Source organism: Anoplophora glabripennis, unplaced genomic scaffold, assembly GCF_000390285.2.
Source record: "Anoplophora glabripennis isolate ALB-LARVAE unplaced genomic scaffold, Agla_2.0 scaffold562, whole genome shotgun sequence".
Taxonomy (NCBI): domain Eukaryota; kingdom Metazoa; phylum Arthropoda; class Insecta; order Coleoptera; family Cerambycidae; genus Anoplophora; species Anoplophora glabripennis.
The window spans coordinates 60,274-76,659 of NW_019416696.1; the positions used below are offsets into that span (position 1 = coordinate 60,274).

Sequence of the window (16,386 nt, forward strand, 5' to 3'; positions counted from 1 at the left end):
ATTAAAAATATTTATAATAAATTTCAGGTTTCACAAATATGAGTTTAATTATAATAAAATATCAGACCCCTTGATTGTTACAGGGACTCATCGGAAGAAGAACCGAAACCTATAATTCCAAAACCTATAAAAAAGAGTAAATGGAGACAATTGTTCTTCTGTTCAAAGTGCTGCCAAAAATGTTTTCCTGAAGACGACGAAGAGGAAGGTAAAAGTAAGAGCAGATCCTTGTTCGGAAAGAAGAAGGATGCTGAAGACAAGGATTCCTCTGATGAAGAAGGTAAACTACTTAAAGAAGAACTAAATGGATCGGTAACTGATGGAAAATATGACGAAGTTAACAAGATGAAAGATTCAGACTACTATAGCAGTGACAGTTCGACAGATTATTCTTATTCTTACCAGTATGACAAAACAAATGATTCCCGACCTGTATCAATTGTAACTCCCTTTAAAGATGTCGAAAAGCAAGAAGTGCCAGACTATGCAAGTATGAGCAGTTTTAGGGAAGAGGCGGACGAAACAGAACAACCAAAAACAACGCTTGATAAGGCAACAGCAGCCCTCTCTAAACAATCAGCTGGAACGGTTATATCAGGTACTACATTTGAAGAAAACAGAAAAGATAGAAAAGTTGAATTTGTTGGCGTACCTGACAGATCCAAAGTAACTGTTAGAAAAAAGAAGAAAAAAAGAAGACCTAGGACGGGTGAGGAACGACCGTTGCTCAGTCGGGACTCGTGCCCTTGCACTAGCTCTGATACTGATGACAGTGACCTTCTACAGCATTTACAAAGCCCAGTACTTACATTGCTGAAAAGTTCATCTACTTTAATTACACAAAATACAGGTTCGCCGTATACATTGTCTTCAGAAGATAAAGTTAAACCTTCGTTAGCTTCAACTGTCGGTGCTGAAATTAAAAGTGATGTTAGATACGTTGAGGCACTTATCCCACAGCTGGACTTGTCTCAGGTCCAATGCATTCATATTCCAGGATGTGATACCATCACTTCATCGAGTCTAGATTCTGAAATAAAATGTAATCATGAGTACGTTAAAATGATGGTTCCAGAACTCGATTTGTCCTCGCTAACGTCAACTCCCCATTCTTCGAAGAATTACGTCAATAATATCTTTGGAAATGTAAAATACGATGAAGTTTCAGAGTCTCCTAAATCTACTTCTTCTTCCAGCAGACATCACAACTCATCACCAGATGTTTCGTCTGAAAATAAATATTTAAATACTCGTCACTCAACAACTAAAGTTGATAAAGATATTCAGACCAGTACTAAGGCTAAAGTTGATATAGGAGTTTCAGCGAAACCTTTGGATAAATATAAATTTGAAGAAAAGCAGAGGAAGAAAGTGAAACAGTATTACAGAGCTGTAAAGGACATACCTTCTGATAGGAAAGCAGAAGATAAGAGGAAGTCAGGGAAGTTTATGAAATTTGTCCAAAAAATTATACCTAAGGTATGTATAGTCCTTGCGATATTTGTTGATATACAGGGTGACTCACAACTTATTCGAAAAAAATTGAGAATAGATGGGAATAGGTATAGTATCCGAAAAAAAAATTATTGAAGTTGTAGTATTTAAAACCCTTACGTCACTGGGCTACTGTAGTCTCTAACGTCATTCGCGTTGTGCGGGCGATTTTAGTAGGTAGTACATTACTTTTCCAAGTGTCAAAAATGGCTTACGTGTTAGCAACTCGGAGTTGATGGATATCGTTTTAATTTATGGTGAAACAAGACAACATTTGTGTTATAGTGAAGTATTTGTGTTATGGTGTTATGGTGAAGCAAGACAACATTTGTGTTATGGTGAAGCAACACAACATTTGTGTTAGTTCGTAGAAACTGGGTACGGCGGTCCCAAATGTGTTTACACCTCGGTGGAAAAAATTTTGAACAGTTGTTGTAACATCAGGTATGCCAAATTATTTTATTAATTCAAACCACAAATTAATTTTATTAATTAATAACAAAAGCAGTTAAATTTGCTGGTATAAAATAAGTGTTATAAAATTTTATATATTTCTTTCCTTACGAAAGAAATTCTTTCAATTTTTTGTCCGTTCATTTTTTATTACACTTTGCCGTTGTGCCGGTCTACGACTGCACGCTTTGCTTTGCGCCAGTCAAGTTTTACAGTAGACCAGTTTCCAGTGCCGTACAGAAGTGTATTTTTAAATCATTTTCAAATTGCCTTTTTTGATTTTTTTTTTACAGAGTTGTATTTGTAAGAGTCCCCTGTACATAATACAATAGTTTTTTTCGGATAGGTTCTAAATCACCCTGTAAAATTCCAAGGAGACTCAGATTTTAATATTTCAATTAAAATTAAATAAACAGTATCATAAGAAATCACCTTACGATGATATGAATTAAAAACAAGAACATTATCATTATTTTCTAGAACAGGTGTTAAAAATATATATTAATATTCCTTTAATTTACAGTTTTTTGTTACATACATTCAACTATTATATGAAAAACAAAACATTTCTCGTTACTAACTTATTAAAAATGAATTTCACTATATATTTCTACCAACCTTACAATATTAGAATATAAAATCATATTTTCCAACACACCTCCCTGATTTTATATTTAGAAAAAAATTAAACCAAACAGATTTTGAACAAAATAGGTTCAAAAATTGTCACAACAATATTCAGTAACATTTTAAACCTAATACATTTCTGAAGTATTCAAATTTTTGTGTTCCTAATGATTTTGTTAAGATATCAGCAATTTGGTCATCTGTATGAATTTTTAAAACTTGATTGTTTCCCTGGTTATGATAATCGTGGACAAAATGATAACTAATATCTATATGCTTAGAATTTTTGGAAAATTTACCATTTTTTGCTAAAGCAATGGCACCTGTATTATCTTCATAAATTTTAATAGAACTATCAATTTGTACGTTGAGATCAAGTAATATTCCTTTGATCGGTAGAATTTCCTTAACACAGTCAGCAAGAGCATAAAATTCAGCATGTGTCGATGCTCTTGATACAACCTTATGTTTTCGAGATTTCCACATTATTGGATTTCCAAACACTCTAATAAGTATACCAGTTGTAGGTTTTTTATCGATCAAATCTGAGGCCCAGTCAACATCGACCTAAGCATCTAATATATTATTTAAATTTGAACCATACGTTAACTTCATAAATCTAGTGCTGTATAAATATTTCAAAACACGTAATGCGTATTTAAAATGAGTATCACTATAGCTATTTTGAAAACGACTCAAATAGTTTACAGCAAGCAAATGTCTGGTCGCGTACCTGAACTTACATATAAAAGAGCGCCTATCAAGTTTCTAAATTTTATTTCAGGAGCACTATTTTCTGCAGTCTCTAATTTTAAATTTAGCTCCACAGGTGTATATACAACTTTTGATTCTTTAACATTATATTTTTCAGCTCACGACTCTATATAATTTAATTGGCTTAGACTCATTTTATTTTCAAGCAGTTTGTAGTCGATTTCCATACCAAAGTATTGTTTAACTGAACCTAAATTTTTCATTTTGAATATTTGACTTAAAAGTATTTTAACTTCCTCAATTTGCTTTATACTTAAACCACAAATTAATAAATCATTTACGTACAAGATAACATATAGTTAATTTCCGCTGTTATTTTTCATGTATAGGCAATAATCAAAGTTTGATCGTTTAAAGTTAATATTTGACATAAATTCATGAAAACATTCGTACCAGTCACGTGGACTTTCTCTTAGACCACAAAGGGATTTGCTTAGAAGACATACTTTATTTTGTTCGATCTTGTAACCATCTGGTGGGTAAATATATACTTCTGATTTGATTTTTCCATTTAAATGCTGTTTGGACATCCATTTGCTCAATTTTCCACTTACGATTACAAGCAACAGACAACAATATTTTTAATGTACACATTCTTGCTACAGGCGAGTAAGTTTCTTCTTCTCCCTGATATTTCTGTTGAAAACCCTTTGCTACCACACGAGCTTTATATCTTCCATCTGTCTTAATTTTGTATATCCATTTAACTTCTATGATCTTCTTATCTTCTGGTGCTTCAACAATTTTCCATGTTTCATTTTCTTCTAAACTATTTATTTCTTCATCTATTGCGTTTTTCCATTTTCTAGAATCTGAGCCATTCACTGTTTCTTCATAATTTTCTGAAACCAAAATATTCGTATAATTTGCATATAATATATGATCATCATATCGTTTTGGCAATTTTATTTGTCGTTTTTGACGAGTTGGTTCAATCACCTCCTTAGTACCATCATCTGTATATTCTGAAATAGCCTCTGACCTATCATTTTCTCTGTTATCATAGTCTTCTTCATTATGTGAATTACTACCTTCTGAATCCGATTCGCTCCTTATTCTTATATATTTTACATCATTTTCTATGAATTGCACATTTTTACTTTTAATAACCTTTTCGTTTACTAATACTTTATAACCATCTGTGTAACCAATCAAAATTCCTTTGACAGCTTTCGGATGCAGCTTTGATTCTCGACATTCTTCAGGGATTCTGACATATACTTTGCTTCCATACAAACGTAAATTTAACAAATCAGGTTTCTTTCTGAAAAATATTTCATATGGAGTTTTCCTTATCTTTGTATTTGCCAGTAAACGGTTCCCTATATAAGCATTAACACATTCAGGCCAGTAACATTTGTCTATATTAGCTTCTCTCATTAAACATCTAGCACGATTCATGATTGTTCTGTTGTATCTCTCTGCAACACCATTTAGTTCATGTGTACGAGGAGGACATGGTCGTAAGTAAATACCTTCCTTTTTTGCAAAACTGTAAAAATCTTTATTTATATATTCTTTCCCATTGTCACAATGAATTTCCTTCATTTTCTTTCCAGTTTTATTTTGCATTAATCTAGTGTATTGTATAAAATAATCAAAAACTTCACTCTTTTGCTTAATACAATAAATAACAGCAATTTTACTAAAATCGTCTATAAAACTTACGAAATATTTTCACCTTTATAACCTGTTTGTTTAATTGGACCGTGAACATCTGTATGAATTATTTCTAAAACATCATTTGCCCTGCTTCTATTATTTTTAAATTTCAAATTACTCATTTTATTTTCCAAACATATTTCACATTTTAAAAATTCATTTTCTATTTTACTTGGTAAACGTTCAGCTACCTTTAAATTACCCATATCTCTTAAATCATCAAAATTTACATGACCAAGCATACGATGCCATTTTTCCTTTTTTGACATATCTACAAAGCTAACATAAGAATTTGAATTACTTTCTACACATTTTTGAACACTGCTTTCTAATTCGTACAATTTGTTCTTTTTAAAAGCTGTGGCAATTATATTCCCTTTACAATTTTTGATTTTTGCAATATTTTCTTCATAGGTATTACTTTTATTAGTTATACAAGAGACGCTTAACAGATTATGTTTCATATTTGGTACATAATAAACATTTTTGATATCAGTTTTAGTAGTTATCCCATTATTATTAAAATAAACAGTTATGTCACCTAACTTATGAGATGCTAATGAAAAACCATCACCTACTTTAGCATTAACTGGATTTTCAAGATTAACAAATTTTGAAAAATACTTATCGCAGTTTATTATGTGATCTGAACATCCACTGTCTAATAGCTATCTAATTTGACCTTCTTTTTCTCTCCAGGGTTCTGCATTTGCCACCATAACCTCTACTTGAAATGTATAGTTTTCTTCATCTTCGTTTTGTTCCACTGATGACTGCCCAGCGACATGATAACTGCCTCTCTCATTTTCTTGTCTATTATTTCTTGATCCTTCTTGCTCTGGTATTCTTGCGCGACAAAATTTCTGTGTATGTCCCATTCTGTGACACCTAAAACACTTTTTTGTATTGTTGTATTTAGTTCGGTCTTCATTTCGCTGTCCTTGGTAATTTTGAAATCTTCTGTTACTGTTTCGATATTTCTTTACATGAGAATTAAATGCTTGAAAACTATTTTTGTTTACACTGGAACTCTCCCTTTTTTGAAATTCAATTGTTAACTTCGATTTTACATATTCACAGGACTTTTCTTTTTCGGGTAGCGCATCTATTATATCTCTGGTAATGCTAATAATAGGTAATTCAACTTATCCTCTTCACTAACGTCTTCACCTGTATTTTCCAGTTTATTTACTAATCTTTCAAACTCATTAAAAAATTTTAATGGATTGTCTCTTTCACTCATTTTTAAGTTTAATAATTTTCTCTTGCATAGTAACTTCATTGCACTATTTTTCACTAAGTACATCTCATCTAATTTCTTGATCATTTCCTTTGCTGTTTTTAATGAGATAATCATTTCCAGTTGACTATTTGAAATGCTATTAACTATGTAATTTTTGGCTTTTATGTCTTTCTTTCTCCATTCAGTTTCACTCATTTCATTAGGTTTACTTCCTTTAATCACTGTTTCATCGCATTCTTTCATTTCCAGCAAAAGCATTAATCTGAATTTCCATTTATCGTAGCCTTTTCTATCAAACGTGTGCAATACGAAATCTTCTTTCTTTTCGGCCATTTCTTTATATTCTGTTCTAGAACGTCTCTTTAATCTTTGTAGATCAAAATTATAAACCACAGACTGCTGCTACCATGTTAAAAATATATATTAATATTCCTTCAATTTACAGTTTTTTATTTACACAACATACATTCAACTATTATATGAAAAACAAAACATTTCTCGTTACTTATTAAAAATGAATTTCACTATTCAGTTCTACCAACTTTACAATATTAGAATATAAAATCATATTTTCCAACAACAGGTTTTCGAACTTTATTTATTTGTTATTTTTTTCTAATAGATTGATTTTAATTTTGTTTTTGTTTGTTTGTTTCGACACTTACGTAAATTTCGCAGTAATAAAATACAGGTAAATTTAAATCATAGCTAACAAAATCTAATACAGTATTAGATCTATGAACAAAATACTCATATTTTCACAATAATATTCTACGTTTCTGAAAGAATATTTTTTTCCACTCGTTAATAATTATTGTTACTCTTATGTTTCCAGTTTGTAAATGACGGTCATGTGACAGTAGACCTTTCAAATTGATTTATATTAAGTAAAATAATACGATAAGTCGTTAATAATTATATTAAATTACAGCGTAAAAAGGATTCTGATGTCCTACCATTTTATTCAAAAGACAGAAGGAACGAAGTAGAATTGAGGGCACGTAATTATAATCAAAGTTATTTCGACACCCCAACCTCAACTACCCTCGACTCTGCTATTCTTAGACAAAGAAGCACATCTAATCGAAGGCATTACATTTCCTCCGAGGAAGAGGAAGAAGATAGAGTTAGAGGAGGAACGACCGGTCACATAGGAAATTATTATCATTCTTTAAATATAAGTGACACCGAAGACACCAGTTTCTCGAGGATAGGTATTTTCGTTCACTTTTCGCAATATAATTACTTCCATGTACTTTTTTGTAGATACTACGTCTCTAACGAACTTGCTGAAGTATTCAAAGACACAAATAAGAAAAGAACTGATTGCCAGATACTTTGTCAGCATAGAAGATTTAACACCCACAAGAGATTGTGATATTCCGATGACAACAATAGAACCGCAAAATTTTTGCGGTTGTAAACAAGGCGAAGTGTTGATTACAGAGTTGCCGGAAAAAGATACAGTCCAAGAAGAAGACGCGGATAGGTCCCAACAGCCAAATGCTGAAACTGGATCGACGCACAAAATTCAGACTTTACCCAACAAAAACTTGTCTGCTGCAACTACATCAGCACACGATATAAAAACTTCGTCCAGCAGCAATTTGAGCGAAAGTTTATGTACCAGTATCTTAGGTGCTCCCTGCAGTATAGCAGAGTTTAGAGCAAACTCCGTGTCTTCCAAAAATCCTAGTTTGCGTAATAAAGAATCTAGAAGTCTTATTTTATACAATAAAGAACATAGGAGATCTAGTTTACATAATAGAGAGTCTGCAATCAAACGTGAAAGTTTATCGGTTATACCGGAAACAGAAACTGTATTACAGAATAAAAGTGGGAAACCATCTGAAGAGCAAAACAAGATCCACAAGAATAAGCCTAAAGAAGGTGGTGATCAGAAAATCCAACCTAATTTGCCTATAAAACAATCTTCTTCATGCATATCTAAATATTGTAACTGTGAAACTATTGTACACAAGGACGAAGTGACCCAAACTTGTCCTGCTTCAATCCTCAAGCACTGTCGCGTGCAACCAAATATAACTACAATTAAGAGCAGTGTCTCGAGTTTGAGTCAGCAAAGTGAAAATATTATTGCTGAATCCGAAATAGATGCCGAGGCAATGGAACGACCTGTCTCTAGAACAGATAAAATTGTGGTTGAACGACCTGTCCCTAGAACAGATAAGATTGTAGAAACGACAGAAAAGTATCCCGTTAAGGAGTCATCGACAGATCCAAGGACTGCTTTAACAAGTGACAAAAATCAACAAACATCTAATAGCACTATTTACAGTAATACTTCACATATCGACGAAAGTTCGAAAATAGTGCAACTTTCGCATTCCTCAGCAAGTTACTGCGAGTGTCAGAGTCGACAGAGCAGCCAAATTCATCAGAGTAGCCTGAGTTATCAGAGCTGCCCGAGTCATCAAAGCAATCTGAGCCGCCCAACAAGTCCGAGCCATACTAGTAATCTGAGCCAACCGAACAACCTGAACCACCCAAGTAACTTGAGTCGCCCGAACGATTTGAGCCACCCGAACAGCCACCAGAGTCACGAACCGTCACATAGTTCTTGCAACTACAGTAGTTGCAAATGTCCCCCATTGCCTCCTAACTTTGCGGAATTCGTCAATTGGAGAAACATAGAATATGGGGCTGGTCCCCGTAGAAGTTGTCCTGGATGCATAGAGAAACATCCAAAATATGTTTCAGATGCCCCTTCAGACTACAGTATGCATTCCACTCAAAGACGACCTAGTCTTCCAATGAGACGCTATATGGAATTTCCTTCAGATAGTGGATATTCTCTTCAAGAATCTCAGTATAGGGGCTCTATGGAGGCTTACCCTTCAGGTCTTTCCCAGCATCGGCCTGAACGTCCACAATCTAGACAAAAAGCAGAAAGTATTGTGATTTGCTCTTGTAAAGGAGACTGTAGAAGCTGTAGAAAATCTCCTGGATCTTCTCGACCTCCTCGACCCCCTCAACCTCCTCGAGTTCATCGAGCTCCTCGAACTGCTGTGCCTTCCCAATACCGACATTTGAAGTACGAATTAAGCACGAGTTCCGAAGATAATGAGGAAGATGACGAAAGCAGTGACTACTATCAGGATCCCCTCCCAAATCGTCACGATCTTCCGTACCAAAACAGCGATGAATACATGGACTTAGTTCAAGAGTTAGAGGAGACTTTGCAATCTAGAAATAGGAACAGAGTTAGAAGAGCAATGCAAGAGTTCGAACGTAGGAGCAAGTATAATAAACCTTTGGAAAAACCTATAATTGACTACGACGAAACAAGTGAAAGCGAAGAGCCAATAATCCAAAGAATATCTGAGTTGACTTCCGAAAAGCAAGTGTGTTGTGGAGGTAATATATGCACCTGCAGAAGAGAGGCTAGAGCGAGGAGTAGTATGGAGAAGAAAAGTCAACCCAAACAACATATCAAAAAGAAATTACCCCAGATTACCCATAGCGAGGAGGGTAAAACACGGTGGCAAATGGACCAGAATTCTGGGGAGTGGTATAAAGTGTCTGGAAACCAACAGAGATACAAGGGTCGACAAAGATCTGCAACTCCATCCCCTCGTAGAGTTTGTGAACACGAATGTAGCTGTTGTGCTTATAAAAGTTATGATTACAGATAAATGTATTTATTATAATATATTATGTGAATAAATTGATATATATTTAATATTTATAGTAAATAAAGTTACAAGCAATTAGTGGTCGCCGGTGAAAATAATATTTACAGTTACTTTATTCATCACAGGATAATTTTCTGAACTGCCTGACTGTGATTCCGGTTAAGTTAAAGACCCAGCAATACAATTAATAACACTGTAGAAAGCCTTTTGCGGTATATTCGATACGTTAAAACATAAAACCATGATTATAACAATTGTTTTTGGGTCATCAAGATTAATTATTGCGGTACTTATTTAAGTAATTAAACAAATTAGATCAAAAAAATTGTTGGAAATTTAAACAAAATATCGTTTACCTTTATTTGTTATTCAGTAAATATATAATTAAACAATCATTTTAAATAACCAGTAATAACTAGATATTATTCGAATAAGAAATAATATTAACGCCTGTTAAAAGATATTTTATCATTTCGATAAGGGTCACAAGTCAAATATCGGCTACAAATAATTTTACACACTTGATTTCAAATTATTATAAACATTAACAAATTTTATTTTTGTTATTATCTAATATTTGTTTTTACTAAATTCTGTCAAATGGTAAAAATATTTAGGAATAAATAAATTTCCACGAGTTTATCATTTAATAACTCCTTATTAAAATAGTCGCATAAATTTCGATAAGACGTATTTTTTTAATACTAGCCTTTATTCCTAAGCTTAATGTGTTAATTTCTAAAAATATGTATTTCAACATAAAGTTAACGTGTGGAATTTAAATCTATAATCAGAAGGTTTTGAGGTGGCAGCATATACCTGTAGATACGCTTCATTTGATGATATAATTAATCCTTAAACTTTTTGCAATTTTAACTAAAAAATCATCATAAATATTCAACGTTTTTATAAATAGTATACCTAGTGTGGAAAATGTATTTCAAAAATAGATAAATTTACGAACAATTCAAAATTAATTAAATAATTAACAAGATATATGAGATCCATAATAATTCCACAACTTAATATTGTGATTTTACAGATTTTATGAGTCCTAATGGAACATTTTTATTCACTTGCCGTCTCGAAAAAGTTCCTCCTGCATATTTATGCAAAAAAATATTATTGGAAAACAATTTTCTAGTAAGATGAAGCTTAAAATTTATTATTCCTCTATCTCGCCTTCTCATTTTCTTTAAAGATACGGAAAATAATTGTCAGATTTGCAAAATTCCTTCAATGGGTTCCTGTGCCCTTAGGAAGCATTTCCGGACCCATGTTCATATGAACTTTTTTACTTAGTTTTGATCATAGAATCGGCCTGTTCAGGGTTGGCAGCTAATTATGAGACACCCTGTATAGTTTAACTGATTGTAGATAGGTAATGAGAAATAACATTATATAACATCTGATTATTTAATCTAATGTAGATACCGAAACCTACGGAAAATATACAGAGGGAATGTTTCATGTGGCAAGTGAACATGCAGAAGCTTTCCCATTAAACCCAGCTTAAATATTTTTTTAACATGCACACATTAAATCATTAGTTATTTTGCGTCATATAGATTGTTGTAATACATATTATCAAATTTGGACAAAGAAACTTTTTTTGAAATCGTTCGAAAATGTGTACTTTTTCGGCCCAATTTCAGACCCCACAATACCCGCAAACCGTACGGGAAATTAAACTTTCTCGTAACGTCCTTTTATATATTTTTAGGCAAACCAACTCACATCAAAAATGCATTGTTTAGTAACACCACATAATGTAAATCTGCCCCAACATTAACCAAAATGGTTAATGGTTACAAAATTTTACTTACTTGCCTGTAACCTTCCCCATTTGAATATTTAAAGAAAAAGCGGCAACTTTCAAAATTTTCTGTACGGCGTGCAACATATTTCCTATACAGTGACATATAAGTTTCGTTTATCACAAATAATCGGTTTTTCGTTTTATTATCCAGTATTTTAATCAAAAGTTTTGATCCTAAATAATCTATATCATTCAATTTTAATTGATACAGTTCTTCACGGCGACATGCACCGGCAACACCAAATATTAAGGCAACCTAAATAGGAAAAAACTATTATCCAGATATTTTGAAATTTTAAATGTAGTAACTAGAAAGGTAGGCAAACTTCGCTGACGCGAAGTTTGACCTTTCTCTCGGGCCTTCGGCCCTCGAGCCGCGCTGCGCGCGGCCCGAGCACCGCTCCGCGGTGCTCTCCTCGCTGATTAGTAAATATAACATTTTTTGAAACACCCTGTACTTTAGTTTTTAAACACCCCGTATATAAAAGTTTATTGAGAACGTTTTTCAAAAAAGAGTAGGCCCCGCTCGGGGAAAGACTAAGAAAAGTTTCTTCCAAACTTCCAAAAAAGGCATCTGGTTAAATGAAAAAGGAAAAACCTAGTCCACCTGTGTCAGTTTTATGAAACACCCAGTACATAAATTGCAAAAAACATGTGGTTAGTAGGGAATAAGATTTTTCATAAAAATATTGCAGACTTCAGTACAAACTGTAGAAATGGAAACAAATATACCTAAGGAAAGTTTCGTTCTGTTGGTAATTGGATCAGTTTTGTGGAACATCCAGTATAAAGATTCAAAAAGACACCTGGTTAATAAATATACAATTTTTCATTCAAAGACTTTAGTAAATAAAGACAAAGTTAAAAGTGAAAAAGGAAAAAATTGCCCGTAATTCAGCAGATGTGGGTCAATTTTGTGGAACGCCCAGTACATATATAGATTTTCTAAAAAGCGGCTGGTCAATAAATATACAACTTTTCATCAAAAGATTCCATGAAAAAATTAACAAAATGAATAAGGGAAAATCTGGTACACCTGTGTCAGTTTTATGGAACATCCTGTACATAAATTGCAAGAAACACCTGGGTAGTAGAATATAAGGTTTTTCATAAAAATATTGTCGACTTCAGTACAAAATGTAGAAAAGGAAAAACTTGTGTGCAAGTTCCTCTTGGTAAAATAATGGGGATAGTTCATGTAACGTTTTTTTCTTAGACGCCCTATTTTTGAGATACAGTGTGTTGAAGTTACTTTCCAAATGGTTTTCCTTAATTATCTTTAAATAGGGTAAAGATAAATATATAAAAATTTGTACACGAGTAATTATCAACTGTGCGTTAAGAATAATTTGCAAACGGGTTCTTTCTGAAAAGCAGTGTCGCCGATACAGGTAATTGCAAAAAAATATGTTAAAAGTCAAAATTTATTACATTTCTAAACGGTTCTGTAAACTCTCTAAAGCATCATACTACAAAAAAGGCATACTTGTCGAAATTCGGAAGCATATACCATTTTCGGGAAAAATTAAGTTGAATTTTTTTTGCTCACATAAGCGGCATAACAAAATATTAAATTGAAAGAGGACTTTACCATTGAATGGGCTGAAGACATTTATCTACCAACAGTATTTACATTTAAGACTATAATTTTAATTTCTTACGAATCACATTAAACAGTTAAATTGTAAAACATTTTATTAACTAAAAAAAAATTAATTTATTTTCAGATTGTTGTAAACAACATTTAAAAAAGTAAATCAAAATTAGGAAACGCCATATTTCTTTTCAACACCACAATTCCTAGGTTTTATATTGTCTTTTATTTTCTAACACTTAATTTGTCCTGAATTTTACAGTACCTTATAAAATAATTATATATACACTCGAACAATCATTTATTTACACCACAAAAAAATAAATCACGTAAAACGACGCCAATGCTCAACGCTCGGGATAACAAACGACAAACAGGCTCATAAAATGGCTAAAATGCATTTGTAACTACGCCACTTTGTTCGCATACCAAAAGTGGGGGGTGCGTGCACCGATTTGCGCGAATACCCCCTCCACGCCAACTTATAATTCTGATTGTTTTATCTTCTGTGCTGGGGGGTTATTTCTTTATTTATCTATCTACCGTTATGACTAGTATTATAACGATACTGGATTTCTAAGGAATTTACTATTAACTTCTCGAAAGGGAGTTTATAATTTTTATCATCTACACTTTAATTAATACGTGGCAACTTAGAAATGTTGTACGTTCAGATAATAAATTCCAGACACTTACCGTACGTCGCTCAAGTAGAATGTATTCAAGTGGTTGGTTGTATAGGGTTGCACTTAAGTTGGAAGAACAAGAAAACACCAAAACTTTCCAGGAAGGGTTTTAATAACAATAAGAAAACACAAACAAAATAATGAAGACACAGCGGATTCGAACAAACATTATTGATTACTTTACATGCGACAACGCAATCCGAGATTAAGGGAACCCAACGCGAATTCATAGCAAAATTTGGAAAGACTTTATCCGTTATTAAATTAACCCGAGACTCTAAAATTAAGAAAACTGCCCTGTGTGGAATCCAATGAGAAACTGCCTTTTTTCGGAGATCTCTCCTGAATTCGGCACCTCACTTCGACACATCCATTTGTTGGGTCCAGAAGTTTCTATTCTTATCTTATTGGTGGGCTCTCTGAATATCGGGAGTTGAAATGGCTTAACTGTACCATGTTGATACCTAATTGACTGAATTTACAATAGTATGGATAATTTTGAGACTAAACTGAACTTACAAGTAACCCTACACCGTCCTCTTGTGACCCCGTACCTATAGCAACACGGGAAGGATTAGTCAAACTCATTTAATCAATTCTTATAGCTTGGAAAATCCGCCTAAAAACCAAGTATTTGATCTATTATTATTTTCCTCACAACATTCTAACAACTTATTTAAATGTCTTGGAATTCCTACGTCGAATGTATTTCACGCGGTATTAGAAATATCGATTTTTTCCTTCACCATGTGCTGAACCGACGCAGTTAGTCGATAACAGATGCCTAACACATGACCCTAACGACCTAAGTCTACTTGTTCAAAATCATTGCTAAATTTCATGAGGTCTTCCCCTAAAGTCTGCGATGGTCGAGCTTTGAAAATTTATTACTCCCGGTGACAAGAGATACCCGTTCTCGACGACTTTATGACGACGCTAATCCTACTTGAAGACCCTTAACTTTTCAATAATTATTATTGTTGACTGAGTTAGCCCATCCGTTCCGAGAACTAACAAATAATCTATCACGAGTCCCGGCTTTCGTAGGGGCGATTCTCTGATAAAAATTAATAATATAATCGTATAAAATTTTTTGAAAAAGTTAACCAAAAATTTTCAAAAATTTCAAAAAAAAATAGTTTTTCTTTTTTATCTTCCATGCATATCAAGCTAAAGAAACCAAACTTGGTGAACATTAGGTATCTGCCAAAAAACTGCACTTTTTGAAATTTTTTCAACCCTGATGGTGTTGAAATAATCAACCCATGACATTTTTTCTTCTAATTTATTTTTGATAAAATTTTTTCCTTTTACTAAATATATCTAAAAAGCCCCATTCATTTACTAACTTTTTGATCTCTTGAATTTTTTCGAAAAGTTAAGGAGTGATGAGAAAAAATAAATGTACCGCAATACAATTTTAACTGTTTAACGCGAGTGTATTTATAGTCGAGGAAATAAAGCATTAAAAACGGCCTTACCTCCGAAATCTGTGCAGTAAGATGGATCGTGATGCGGTTTTTTGCATTCGATTCGTTAGAGCGTCCAGAAAGTTTGTGACCCTATGCGATCAATGAGAAATGAAAATTGCATCGTTGCATAAGAAAAATGCATTTTTTAAATTGCATCTCGAAGAGTTAAAATATGAAAAATTTATAACTCGGAAAATATTGACAGAAATGAGTTCAATTTTGCTACTCGGGGATTTTTGGGGTTGCTGAACACGAATATCACGACGGCAACGGTCTCGGAGGTACCTAGTGCCCAGGGTGGCCGGTTTCCACGTCGTCTCCTGGAGTTTTGTGGAAATTCGTTATAAACTTAGCCGAAACTCATTACCTCGGGGTTTTTAGGGTTGCTCAACACGAATATCACGACGGCAACGGTCTCGGAGGTACCTAGTGCCCAGGGTGGCCGGTTTCCACGTCGTCTCCTGGAGTTTTGTGGAAATTCGTTATAAACATATTGTTAGCCGAAACTCATTACCTCGGGGTTTTTAGGGTCGCTCAACACGAATATCACGACGGCAACGGTCTCGGAGGTACCTAGTGCCCAGGGTGGCCGGTTTTCACGTCGTCTCCTGGAGTTTTGTGGAAATTCGTTATAAACTTAGCCGAAACTCGTTACCACGGGGTTTTTAGGGTCGCTCAACACGAATATCACGACGGTAACGGTCCTCGAGGTACCTAGTACCCAGGTAGTTGATGGATTCAAACCATTTTCGTCTCCATATAGCCACAAAACTCCAGGAGACGACATGGAAACCGGCCACCCTGGGCATTAGGTACCTCGGAGAGCGTTGTCGTCGTGATATTCGTGTTCAGCGACCCCAAAAACCCCCGAATAGCAAAATAGCATTTCCATCAATATTTTCAACT

At 33.8% G+C, this 16,386-nt stretch overlaps 1 protein-coding gene across 1 annotated transcript in view; it reads left to right on the forward strand.

Moving 5' to 3' along the window:
* The window catches only part of LOC108910561 (DC-STAMP domain-containing protein 2-like), a 32,062-nt gene extending 28,367 nt beyond the window's left edge, over positions 1 to 3,695 (forward strand). The window contains exons 11-12 of the mRNA XM_018715203.1: positions 84 to 1,479; positions 3,678 to 3,695. Coding sequence (XP_018570719.1) covers positions 84 to 1,479; positions 3,678 to 3,695 — 1,414 coding nt within the window. The remainder of the gene's footprint in view (positions 1 to 83; positions 1,480 to 3,677) is intronic.
* Positions 3,696 to 16,386: the final 12,691 nt, after the last annotated feature.